Source organism: Hoplias malabaricus, chromosome 3 (assembly GCF_029633855.1).
Source record: "Hoplias malabaricus isolate fHopMal1 chromosome 3, fHopMal1.hap1, whole genome shotgun sequence".
Taxonomy (NCBI): Eukaryota; Metazoa; Chordata; class Actinopteri; order Characiformes; family Erythrinidae; genus Hoplias; species Hoplias malabaricus.
The window spans coordinates 72,215,970-72,228,283 of record NC_089802.1 but is presented as its reverse complement, the minus strand read 5'-3'; the positions used below and the strand labels follow the sequence as shown (position 1 = coordinate 72,228,283).

Genomic DNA, 12,314 nt, shown 5'->3' with positions numbered 1-12,314 from the left:
TGTTGTGATTGCTGCAGAATGTGGTCTGGCATTATCTTGTTGAAAAATGCAGGGTCTTCCCTGAAAGAGATGACGTCTAGTTGGGAGCATATGTTTTAGGACCTGAACATAGTTCTCTGCATTAATGGTGCCTTTCCAGACATGCAAGCTTCCCATGCCACAAGCACTCATGCAGCACCATACCATCAGTGATGCAGGCTTCTGAACGGAGCATTGATAACAACTTGGGTTATCCTTGTCCTCTCTGGTCTGGATGACATGGCGTCCCAGTGTTCCATAAAGAACTTCAAATCGTGACTCATCTGACCACAGAACAGTCTTCCATTTTGCCACACTCCATTTTAAATGACCCCTGGCCCAGTGCAAACGTCTGAGCTTGTGGAGCTCGCTTAGAAATGGCTTCCTCTTTGCACTGTAGAGTTTCAGCTGGCAATGGCGGATGGCACGGTGGATTGTGTTCACTGACAATGCTTTCTGGAAGTATTCCTGAGCCCATTCTGTTATTTCCTTGACAGTGGCATTCCTGTTTGAGGTGCAGTGACGTTTAAGGGCCCGGAGATCACGAGCATCCAGTAGAGTTTTACGGCCTTGACCCTTACGCACAGCAATTGTTCCAGATTCTCTGAATGTTTTGATGATGTTATGCACAGTTGATGATGATAACTTAAAAGTCTTTGCTATTTTACGCTGGGTAACACCATTCTGGTATTGCTGCACTATCTTTCTGCGCAACAATGGTGGAATTGGTGATCCTCTTACCATCTTGGCTTCAGAGAGACACTGACACTCTGAGAAGCTCTTTTTATACCCAATCATGTTGTCAATTGACCTAATTAGTGTTAATTGGTCTTCCAGCTGTTCGTTATATTCTCAATTTCCTTTTTCCAGCCACTTATTGCTACTTGTCCCAATTTGTTTGGGATTTGTTGACACTGTGAAATTTTTTAATCAACATATTTTTCCTTTAAAATGTTACATTTACTCAGATTAAACTTTTGATCTGTCATCTATGTTCTATTACGAATAAAATATTGACATTTGCCATCTCCACATTATTGCATTCAGTTTTTATTCACAATTTGTTTAGTGTCCCAACTTTTTTGGAATCCGGTTTGTAAGTGAATCTGAATAAAATAAGACACAACAGTTTTTCCTGATAGAAGGACACTTGGACATGTGAAAAAGACCAAAAAGGCCACTTAGAAAGGTATATGGTATATAGTTTGTCAAGCAAAGTAATGAAATACATTATAATATATTGACTTCAAGTGTAGATAATATATATGCACCATTTTTTCTGCAATAAAACTAGTTATTTTCATTTTGGAGAGGTTGGCCACTTTGGAGACTCCAAAGGTACACTTGGAATAGCCACCTTTTTACTGTCTACTCCAGCTTGAATAACTTCTAATCAATAGGAGGTATCAACTCCAAATTTAACATGGTGAAAATAGACCCCTGGAGACACAAGTTTAAAAAGAAAAAAGTAATGGGACTCATGAACTCTTCAGTTTATATTCACTATCATTTTTTTTCTAAAATAAGACAAGTGCCTACATTTTATTGTGGTTTTCAATAACCTTTTGACCACTTCATATATATATATTTCAGGACCTCTAAATGGTTTCTTTTACAAATTTGAAGGGTTTTTTGTAAAAAATAAACCATGATAATGCCTCTAGTTTATTCACTGCCTGAGCAGATAGCCTCTAGATTTGGGTATGTGATTTCAGACAGAAAATGGAAAAAAATACCTGGATTTATCCACATTTATAGTTTTGCAAATAAGATTGTATGGTATGTTATATTGCAAGTCTGCATTATTTTTAAAACGATTTCAACGTGAATATTGTAATTATTAAAACAGAATCTCACCCAGAGTATCTAAGTTTGGCCGTGATGTTAACAACCCTGAACTTCTTCAAAATGTAGTACCTAATTTGGGACATCAACATTCCTCACCTCTTAAGGTGGAAGCGGAGGTAGCGTAGAATAGCACGACTTGGCAAGAAAGTGCAGCTCATACAGGTAAGCAGGTGCCAGTGTGCGCGATTGGCTGGGCTGTTGGGTTGAGGAACATGATTGGTCTGTTTAATCAGCTGACAGTAAACCTCATCTCGGAGCGGCTTGAGATCATGGCAGGTTTGTAGAATGCCCTGAATGATGGCTATGGGATCAGACACAATCTCCATTTCCTGTAGAGAGTTAAAGATCTTCACTGCCTCGTCTTGCAGGCTGCCATAACCTTTTTCTTTTTGGACTGTGAAAAAAAAAACAGCAATAATAAATAGAAACAGAGATGTAAAAACAATAATGGAAGTGGAAAAAGGCAAAGGAGTTAAAATATTGTTCACAAGGCATTGTAGCACTTGCAACGTGGACCTACAGCTGTCATTGACCTCTCCGTAGGGCAGAGGTAGGAGGGGTGAGTGCAAGGGATGCTGAGTATATCTGAGGATGGGATTTCTGCGGTACATCTGTTCCACTGCTTCTGAGTTCACACTGTTCTCCTACACAAGAGTGAAACAAATGACTTGGGTTACAGAACAACTGGCTTCACGTTTTTACTCATATGTGTCATATCAAATATGTTTTGGTGAATTCAAATAAATTTTATACATTGTGTCATGAAGTAAGCACAATTATTTTACGAGGAATAAGACATTTTCTGTACGTAAAATTACTTGAAGCAAGTTGAAATCATCTTCAAATAACTTGAATATTATATTCTTACAACAAACTCAAACTGCCAAGATATGTTTTACCATGTGCCTCGTTTCAGATTTTCACATACAGTTCATTCATTCATTTATTGTCTGTAACTGCTTATCCAATTCAGGGTCGCGGTGGGTCCGGGGCCCACCCGGAATCACAGACAGTTCACATTTCAAAATGCTGTACGTTTGATTCAATTAACTAAGCTCAGAAAATTACACCAACCATGCAGAAATGAAGAGCGCCTGGGCAAACCAGGCTGGTTGGATTCATGTTTACCTTGATGTCTCTGATTAGCTGCTGTGTTGGTGTCTCGATAGGTGCCTTGTTCTCGATGACACCTTGGATGGCCGACACCCATCTCATGGCTTCATTCAGCATCTTAGTATAGAGGCGGTAGGAATGTTTGCGCCCATGAACAATTATGTTCCAGTAACCTGTGGAACAAGCAGTATTTTAGCAGAGTTATGGAAGAAAAACATTTCTAAATGGGACAATAATTACTAGCAATTTAAAGCTATGATTTTCAAAGAACTATAAACACAAGTGCATCTGTCACTTAGTTCTTACCCAGTCATTTACAAATGTAATTAATACAAAGTAAGTAGCCATAAGTAGACAGCATTCTGTTCTTGCTTAAATACCTTTATGTAATTAAAAAATCATCCATTATTATGGTTGTGCTCACCTGTCTCTTTGAAGACCTTTTCCTCAGGCTGGACCACAGAGCAGAGGCTGTTAAGGACCAGGGTGCCCATTTTGGATGCACTGCGCTCTGCTGACTTATAGTAGTCCAAAGAGTTATTAGTCAAGACGAACCAGCGCTTCTTCAGCTTCAGTGCACTGCTCTTGGTTCCAGTCTTTACTTCTTTGTGCAGCCAACCTGGAATACAAGCATACAAGTATGTTACACACTTCTCCAGTTCACAGAGCAGGAGAGGACACAAATAACCCTAACCCCCCTAACAACAGGGGTTTCAGGATTTCTTAAAAATATGATATGGCTGACACACTATAAGCTACACTTAGGAACATTTATGAACGTTAACTGTTCTGGAATAATATGGAATTGCTTTCTGTCATACTCTAAATAACTTTATAGTGTAAATTATTCTGCCCATTTAGTACAGTTTTATAATTCTACCTGCAGTCACAGTCAGAAAGATAAAACAGAATGAAGGGCCAATCATTTTTGACAAAGAGTGTCGGTTGTGTGAAGATTGATGAAGTGGAGAAAGGTTTTCAGAGGTTTGTGAAGGTCACATGAAGCATTCTAAACAATGTCCTACAGTAAAGAGCTGCCAATAATGTCAGCAAACTCTTCAAAAACTTTCAAACATCATTTTAATTCCTGGTTACATCTGAAAATATGCTTACAAATTTTAATATCCTGCCACCTGATGACATAGCAGTATCATTCCAATGTCTGGATGCAGAGCTGGCCATGCACAACTGACCTCTAACCAGGAACTCCTGCCCCTCAATCTTGGAGTCTCCTTTAGGCTTCTGTAGGAGGCTGATCCAGTGGTGCATCTCCTCTGGCAGGTCAGTGTTACAGTGGATCACTCGATTGGCCGTGATGATTACAAAGGAGTTGGGCCTGCCGGGCAGAGAGTAAGACTGCTGTTACTATTACATATTTCGGAATCACAAATAACTTTGTAAGGATGACTACTGTCCAAAACCATATAATGGTGCAGAAGAGAAACAAAACATAACATTGTCATTCATTATCTGTAACCGCTTATCCAATTCAGGGTCACAGTGGGTCCAGAGCCTACCTGGAATCATTGGGCGCAAGGCGGGAATACACCCTGGAGGCGCCAGTCCTTCACAGGGCAACACAGACACACACATACTTTGGAGTCGCCAATCCACCTACCAACGTGTGTTTTTGGACTGTGGGAGGAAACCGGAGCACCCGGAGAACACACCAACTCCTCACAGACAGTCACCCGGAGCGGGAATCGAACCCACAACCTCCAGGTTCCTGGAGCTGTGTGACTGCGACACTACCTGCTGCGCCACCGTGCCGCTAAAACACTCTCAGCTGTATCCCATGACTTCCATAGACACACCCACATTTGGACTAGGCAGTCTAGGCAAGAGAGCGACCTCTGTGGTTTTTTTATTTGCATTTATATTTAAATAGACATTTAGGGCCCCAACTAACAGACTCACCTGTCAGGATTGTCAGATGCACAGACAGAGTCAATCAGCCCCACGTCCAGAGTGCCCTGTTACAGGAAGCATAAAACAAAGAGATATTTTTCATTGTTTATTTTGTAAAAGGACACGTAAAATAAAGGCTGAGACTCTGAAACTAGTTGGTGCACCTGGGAACACCTGATACAATTCACATTGTGTCAGAAATCACACAGGAGGTCTGGGATTGGGAAACACTGCAGTAGAGTACACTAAGCAGAAATAGAAAAAGGACACTGACCACGGCATTCTTGGGGTTGGCCTGCTCATGGGACATCTCCAGCAGCTGCTCAGGAGAGGCAGTGTGTACTCGACTCAAGACAGTAAACCAACCACTATAGAGAGAAACAAAAGTAATAAAGTATATCAGTTCCATCACTTTATTTGTGAAACCCACTTAAAAATACACTTTGAACTGCAAGAAGTATTTTTAAATGAGTCTTGCACTGGTAATTTGCTGGGCGGACTTTACTGAGATGTCAAATCTGGCTCATATTCAAACTGAACTTTTCCAGTTTAATTACTAGCAAACCCTAGGGTAAAACTGCATGTGTAAAAGAAACTAAAGACACATACCTGGCATCCTCTGGCGACTCAGCAAACACTTGATACGTTCTCTCATCTGTCACAATGTTTAGAGCATTCTCCTTCTCATGGTTATCCACTATTTCCCTGGACAAAGCAAAACAGACATTTTTCATTGATCTAATTACATGTCTCTACAGGATAAAATCCTGCAAGCCCAGCAAGCAGCAAGCATGATTATTTAATAAAAATAAATAAATAAATAAAAATAATAAAAAAATAAATAAAATAAAATAAAAAATATATATATAATTAAGAAAGACACTTTTGTATACAAAAGTTAGGGGCTTGTATGCCAACCTTTATAGCAATATGGTAATTTAATTTATTCATTCATTATCTGTAACTGCTTATCCAATTCAGGGTCGCAGTGGGTCCAGAGCCTACCTGGAATCATTAGGTGCAAGGGGGGAATACACCCACGCCAGTCCTTCACAGGGCAACACAGACACACAAACATTCACTCACACACTCACACCTACGGACACTTTTGAGTCGCCAATCCACCAGCAACGTGTGTTTTTGGACTGTGGGAGGAAACTGGAGCACCCGGAGGAAACCCACGCAGACACGGGGAGAACACACCAACTCCTCACAGACAGTCACCTGGAGCAGGAATCAAACCCACAACCTCCAGGTCCCTGGAGCTGTGTGACTGCGACACTACCTGCTGCGCCACCGTGCCAACCTAATTTAATTTATTCATATATTTTATTGCAAAATATGATTAGTGATTGATTTTAATTTCATTTGCCCTGGACACATTTTATACTTTATTTGTTGCCAATAGTGTTGCTGTGTATCCATTAATTTATACTTTCATGCCCAAAGTTTGCATATGACTGCTTAAGTGTCTTTCTGTGTTGTTTACTTGGCTGTGCGGATGTCAATGGTTCCCTTCAGCTTCTCCTCACTGTCGTTCTCGAAGTACATGAGCTTGGAGTCACGCAGCACAAACCAGCGCATCTTCCAGTTCCTCCGGGACAGAGTGGACAGACCTCCGCCTTTCTTATAGAGCCAGCCGGACTTCAGAGACTCCTGCTTAGAGCGAAACCACATGAACGTCTCGTCTTTCAGCACGCACCAGCGCCTTCGCCATGGGATCATCAAACCAGCTACAGGGAAACAGATTGAGGGAGAAAAAAATAGCCATTTAAATAATATAGGGAGGGCATTGTGATATCTGTATTCATTGTCAAGATCTGTGTATTTTATGGAAGACAAAGAGAAACGTTATTAATATTCAGGGTCATTTTAACTCACCTTTCATATAGAGGTAGCTGTGGAAGTATGGAGGCCCATTACCATTTAGCACATTCACTTTTCCATTAGACACCTCTTCATCCGTGTCTGCGTATCCATCATGCTCTTCATCACTCTCTACATACTGAAAAATTGAAAGAAATGTTAGTGTTAGCATTTCCATTACTGTGATGTTCAGCTACTACATCAGGCTGAGACTGTGTCATCGCCTGTTAAACAGCAAGTAGTACATGTTTTAAGGGTGAATTTTTTACATTTATGTTTGTGTGTGTGCATGTGTGCGAGAGAGAGAAAGAGAGGGAGTGAGATACAGAGAGAGGGAGAGAGAGAGAGTGAGAGTGTTGATAGTTCTTTTTTCAGAATTTTTCTTAGCTCACAGTTATCTTTTTTTAACAGACTCCTAGTTTTGAAAATATTTCTCAAACTTGTTTAGTGCTTGTGTGTTTGTGCGTGTGTGTGTGTGTGTGTGTGTCTGACCGAGTCAGAGCTTCGGTTGTAGGACTCTTGGCTGGCGTTTGTGCAGGTCGATTTGCGAGCATGTTCTGGATCAGTAGCGGCTGTGCTGCTTTGGCCGTCCTCCAGCTCATCCTGGTCATAGTCAGACTCTGTGTCAAGCGGCAAGCTGTAGATGGGCTCTTCCGCATCCACCATGGACTCAGATGCGGTCAGTTTGCTGGCTCGGTCCACACCTTCTCTGTCCTCTGTTTTTTTCTCTTCTCCTTCTTTTGCGTCCTGTTTCTTGGGCTCTGAGACCTCATTCTTTGCCTCTGGAGCCTCTCCAGGTAGTGGAGGTGGAGGAGGTGGGGGAGGTGGTGGTGGAGGAGGTGGGGGAGGAGGAGTTGGTGCATTAGGAGCCCCTGGGACGCCTGGAGCAGCAGCTGCAGTTCCAGATCCTACCGTGCCCTCTGCAAATGCTGGAGGAGGAGGGGGTAAAGTGGCTAAAATTTCCTGATCAGGAGGCCCTTCAGCTGGTGGTGGGATATCTGGCAGCGGGATGCACTCCTCCTCAGCATGGAAGCCTTCATCCACCTCTTCTTCTTCAGGAACCGCAGGGGGAGGTGCAGGGGAGACCCGTTTGGGGTCAAAGTTTTGCAGGTCAAGGGATTGAGTGGCAGCACGAGACGCTTCCTTCTTTTGCCTCAGGGTCTCAGCGTCCCGACGCAGACGAAGCTCCTGCCGAGAACTTTCACACAACATAGACACTCCATCCTCTCTCTGCTTCTGCAGACGCTCAATCTCCCGCTCCAGACGCAGAATCTCTTCCATCTGACGACACTCTTCATCTGTTGTCTGTTGGAAAGAGACACAAAAATAAAGATTGAATAAACATTATTATTTTATCAATATTATTTTATATTATTTTGAAAAAAAGCAATTGGAATTGGCTCTGGAATTAAAGTGTGTGCTCACTTGTGTGTTTTCATTTTCTTCTGCTTCTCCTTCTTTTGCTTGTGCTCCCTCTGCTTCTGTCTTTTTCTCTTTCTCCTCTTTCTTCTTCCTCTCTTCCTCCTCTCTCTTTTTCTTCTCTTCTCGTAATTTTCGGCATTTGCGTCGCGCCATCTGTCCCCTCTGGTGTTTCTGGAGTACAAGCGCCGCTGAGCGTTTTCGTAGAAATCGCCGCCGGTAGAAATGGGCACGGTAGTTCTTCTGGAGAGTCACGATGCTGAAAAGTGCTTTCTTAAATTGCTTCCTAAAAATAAACAAGGACCATAGATTAGTACCTCCCTGTTCAGATCTTCAGTGGGATGAATAAAAATTCTATATTCTTCAAAATTCTACACAAGTCACATAGTAACACCTTTGAGGTCAAATTTTTCCAGAGAAACTTTTCTTTGGAGTGATTTACCATCACAGCAGTCATGATGAGAGTAACCTCAGTGGGGAACATTGTCTAAGAACAGTTAAGATTTTCAGAACTTAAACTAAAGGCGATAAGTGAAAAAATGATGTTTTTTCATCTCGGCTTCCATAATGAAATCAAAGAACATACACATACAAACATATACATTTATTACCTTGCTATGTAACGAAGCAGGTATGCCCGTATTATGAGGCCGGCTTTGCGGCGCACCTCATCTCTCTCCTTCTCCAGCTTCTGCTCCAGAGACTCCTTCATAAACACCTGTAAATAAGTCAGAGCACAGAGAACATGGATTCTTAGGGCTCTACTGTATCTCAGTGTACATATAAAAAAGTGTGTGTGTGTGCATGACAGAGAGAGACAGAAAAACAGACATTCACTATTCTATTCCTACAAAATCAACCAATAATCTAAGCCAATAATCAGACTAATAGCTTTTAAATATATTAAGGCACAGGTGACAGAAATGATAAAACAATGGTCAGTGTAAAGGTTTTGCTGGATAGGAGTGTCTGGTAAAGGAAATAAATTTAAACGTAATTAAAAAGACAGGAAAAACTTAAAACATGACAAGGACAATGGAAGAGAAACAATAAAGAGAAGATAAAGACTTCTAGAGCACCTTCGTCTTTCCAAGCTGCCATTCTTTCTTTGCACTGTCATATTTGGTAAGCAGGTCCATACTTTTCTTCTTCTCATCTCCCTCAGCACTTGCTCCTCTGTCCTTCAGGATGATTTTATATCTGCACAAAGACACATAAAAACTTACATTATCATTTATCCTGATACCTCACTTCCCCTCCTTCATGCTGCGTATTCTGTGGTAGAAACTGTTCAGCCGTTTTGTTTTCAAGCAGGTGGCTAAGAAGACATTCTCACAGTGATTGACGCCAGCACAAGATTAACATGCTGAAAAAGAAATTGGGATTATCCAGTATGAGTTTATAACCTCACCTGCTGAAGAAGTCTTTGAAAGTGCGTCTGACAGGGAAGCCTGCCCTACGGATCTTCACTGTCTCCAGCATTCCTGAGTAGCGCAACTGATTCAGAACCACTTCAGGGACAAAACTGTTGGGCGTCTAAAGACATCAAATGAAGTGCATGGTCAGTTACGGCATTATTTGTTGTGGGTTCAGACCAGAAATAGTATAGTATAATGGCATAAATATAAAAAACGGCATAAAGATTTTGTATCTTATTGATAGCAAATCCAAAGCAGTGGCAAACCTCACCTTCTCCATGTTGGGTTTGATGCAGCGCACAAAGAAGGGATTGGACACACTGAGAGTAGCCATTAGGGAGTGAAGGGAGTCCTAAATAATGAAGAGATGAACAATAACGTTTATACAATGAAAACGTTGTATTTTTAATTACTACTGAAAAGCTGTCAGTCAGAATTGATTATGTTTATGTTGATTAAGCCCTGTCCTGGCTGTCCGGAACTCACTCTGAACTGAGAGCTGACAGTGGGCTTTTTTCTGGCTGTGCCCATCTTCAGAGTCTCCTCATTATTTCTGCTGCCAACTTGCTCAAACAAGTCATAGATGAAGTCCAGCCTGGGTTTGCACACACACACACACACACACACACACACAATTCATACAAATACCTTTATGATTTATACATATTTTATAATACAATTCTAAATAAGTCATGTTTCAACCCAAGATACTCACTCATTACTTACTTGGCATTAAACATTATGACCTCATAAACAAGGTGAGCTGCTCCAGTGTATTCTATTGAATTTATTGCTTTTTTTGTAGATTATACAAGTTATTTGTGCATAACTGAATTTCTATCCCCCAGTAAGAGCAGCGTGAAGTAACTGAAGTCACTAAATATAAGTAGTATATATAAACCTATGGTATTTTTATTCTTGGTATATATTATTTGTGCATGTTTCTAACCTGCTGTCCTTCAGCATGTTCAGGATATCATCTCTAAACGTGTCTCTGTTCTTCTCCAGGATCCCTCTTACATCATACAAAACCTGAGAGAAACAGAAACAGACAGAGAAAGAGAAGAGAGGGAAGAGAGGAATGAGAAGAATGAGAGATTGAGAACATACATCATGCATAAGTACAAACACACACACTAAAGCTCACAGACAGAAACCCACCTCTCCAGCATAGTGCTTGATGCCAAACTGATGGTCTGCCAGTCTGGGCTTCACATAGTAAGGGTTAGTCTGAGGAGACATCAATAACATGAGTGTATATTTGGACATCTGTGTCTGTTATAGCATGTAGGGAATGTTTGTTTTTAAGCCATCTGTACAGTGTGTGTGTGTGTGTGTGTGTGTGTGTGTGTTTAACTCACTGAGTGTCGGCTGTGTAGTTTCTCCAGCAGAGTGAAGTCAGTGCCTTTAGGGAAACGACTCTCCTCATTAACCAGTGCCAGCATGCCCAGTTTCTGATACACACAAAGACAATCTTAAATACAGATCAGCACCAAGAACAGCTATATATCAAACTGCCAAGAGAAGAAAAATAGATGCATATGCAGATGTTCATATAATATTACTGTTCTGGATCCATTCTCATTTTATTTCTTAAAATCAAGGGAATTAAATATGGGTTTTTAAAAACATTTAAGCTTTACACTTTCAAACCTGACAGATCTCCGTTTTTAGTTTGGTACATCATTTATAAAAGGGTTTCTCCTTCTCCTTTAAAGTTACTATTTTGGAGATGAATGTTTTACTTTTGACAGCAATGATATAACATAAATAGAGAGGTTAGAGTGTGTTTACTTTTTCAATCAGATCCAGGCATTCTGCATTGTCCATCCAGTCTATGGCCTCCCAGCGAATACCCTCTCTATATGACAGAGCAAGCACCGAGTTACATATGTACAACAGCTATTAATGTTTCAAAACACGTCAGTTATTCCAACAGTAAGCTCATAAGTAGTTAGCCTTTACCTGTTGTACTCTAGCTGCTCCAGAGAGAAGATGTGCTTGTTAAAGTATTCCTGCAGCTTCTCATTAGCGTAGTTGATATTGAACTGTTCAAAACGGTTCACCTGTGAAACACATGCAGAAGATGTGTGGGTGAGACTTTCACATCTGCAAGTGTGTGACACAACATTATCACTAGTGTGTTCAGACTCTGTCTGAGACTTCAAGAGAGTGTGTTATTGAGAAAAAGAGGTGCGTGCATAAAGACTTATATTAATGGAACAATCCCATAAAAACTGTACACTGACACAATGTAATGGATGTAGTCAAATTGTCTGCCTTCTGCCCAATGGTAGTCTACAGTGACCCTGATCAGGATGAAGCTGAAGCAGAAGATGAATGAATAAATTAATGTAGATTTTGCCTGTTTTAACACTATTATTTCTATTTTGAAACATAGATATTTCAAAATCAGGCTTCTAGTCCTAAAAAGTATCACAAGAAACTGTAAACATCTGTAGCATCCATATTCCTGTCCATTTTACTGGGAGTATGTCTAACAGCTTTATTGTAGAGCTGAATGTGGTTTGAAAATGCTGAAATAAATTTTTAGTGGGGGGCACAGTGGTGCAGCAGGTAGTGTCGCAGTCACACAGCTCCAGGCGCCTAGAGGTTGTGCGTTCGATTCCTGCTCTGGGTGACTGTCTGTGAGGAGGTGGTGTGTTCTCCCTGTGTCTGCGTGGGTTTCCTCCGGGTGTTCCGGTTTCCTCCCACAGTCCAAAA

General features: G+C 41.1%; 1 protein-coding gene across 1 annotated transcript in view; it reads right to left on the bottom strand.

Annotated features, from left to right (window-relative positions):
* myo10l1 (myosin X, like 1) overlaps window positions 1-12,314 on the bottom strand; it is a 64,835-nt gene that overhangs the window by 11,722 nt on the left and 40,799 nt on the right. Inside the window, exons 13-34 of the mRNA XM_066665849.1 lie at window positions 11,556-11,656; window positions 11,385-11,451; window positions 10,952-11,044; window positions 10,752-10,820; window positions 10,540-10,622; window positions 10,077-10,185; window positions 9,862-9,942; window positions 9,584-9,708; window positions 9,252-9,372; window positions 8,784-8,890; window positions 8,179-8,458; window positions 7,246-8,058; window positions 6,769-6,892; window positions 6,377-6,620; window positions 5,497-5,592; window positions 5,162-5,255; window positions 4,897-4,952; window positions 4,173-4,315; window positions 3,404-3,598; window positions 2,995-3,152; window positions 2,387-2,510; window positions 1,963-2,260 (exon numbers count right to left, since the gene is read on the bottom strand). Coding sequence (XP_066521946.1) covers window positions 1,963-2,260; window positions 2,387-2,510; window positions 2,995-3,152; window positions 3,404-3,598; window positions 4,173-4,315; window positions 4,897-4,952; window positions 5,162-5,255; window positions 5,497-5,592; window positions 6,377-6,620; window positions 6,769-6,892; window positions 7,246-8,058; window positions 8,179-8,458; window positions 8,784-8,890; window positions 9,252-9,372; window positions 9,584-9,708; window positions 9,862-9,942; window positions 10,077-10,185; window positions 10,540-10,622; window positions 10,752-10,820; window positions 10,952-11,044; window positions 11,385-11,451; window positions 11,556-11,656 — 3,581 coding nt within the window. The remainder of the gene's footprint in view (window positions 1-1,962; window positions 2,261-2,386; window positions 2,511-2,994; window positions 3,153-3,403; window positions 3,599-4,172; window positions 4,316-4,896; window positions 4,953-5,161; window positions 5,256-5,496; window positions 5,593-6,376; window positions 6,621-6,768; window positions 6,893-7,245; window positions 8,059-8,178; window positions 8,459-8,783; window positions 8,891-9,251; window positions 9,373-9,583; window positions 9,709-9,861; window positions 9,943-10,076; window positions 10,186-10,539; window positions 10,623-10,751; window positions 10,821-10,951; window positions 11,045-11,384; window positions 11,452-11,555; window positions 11,657-12,314) is intronic.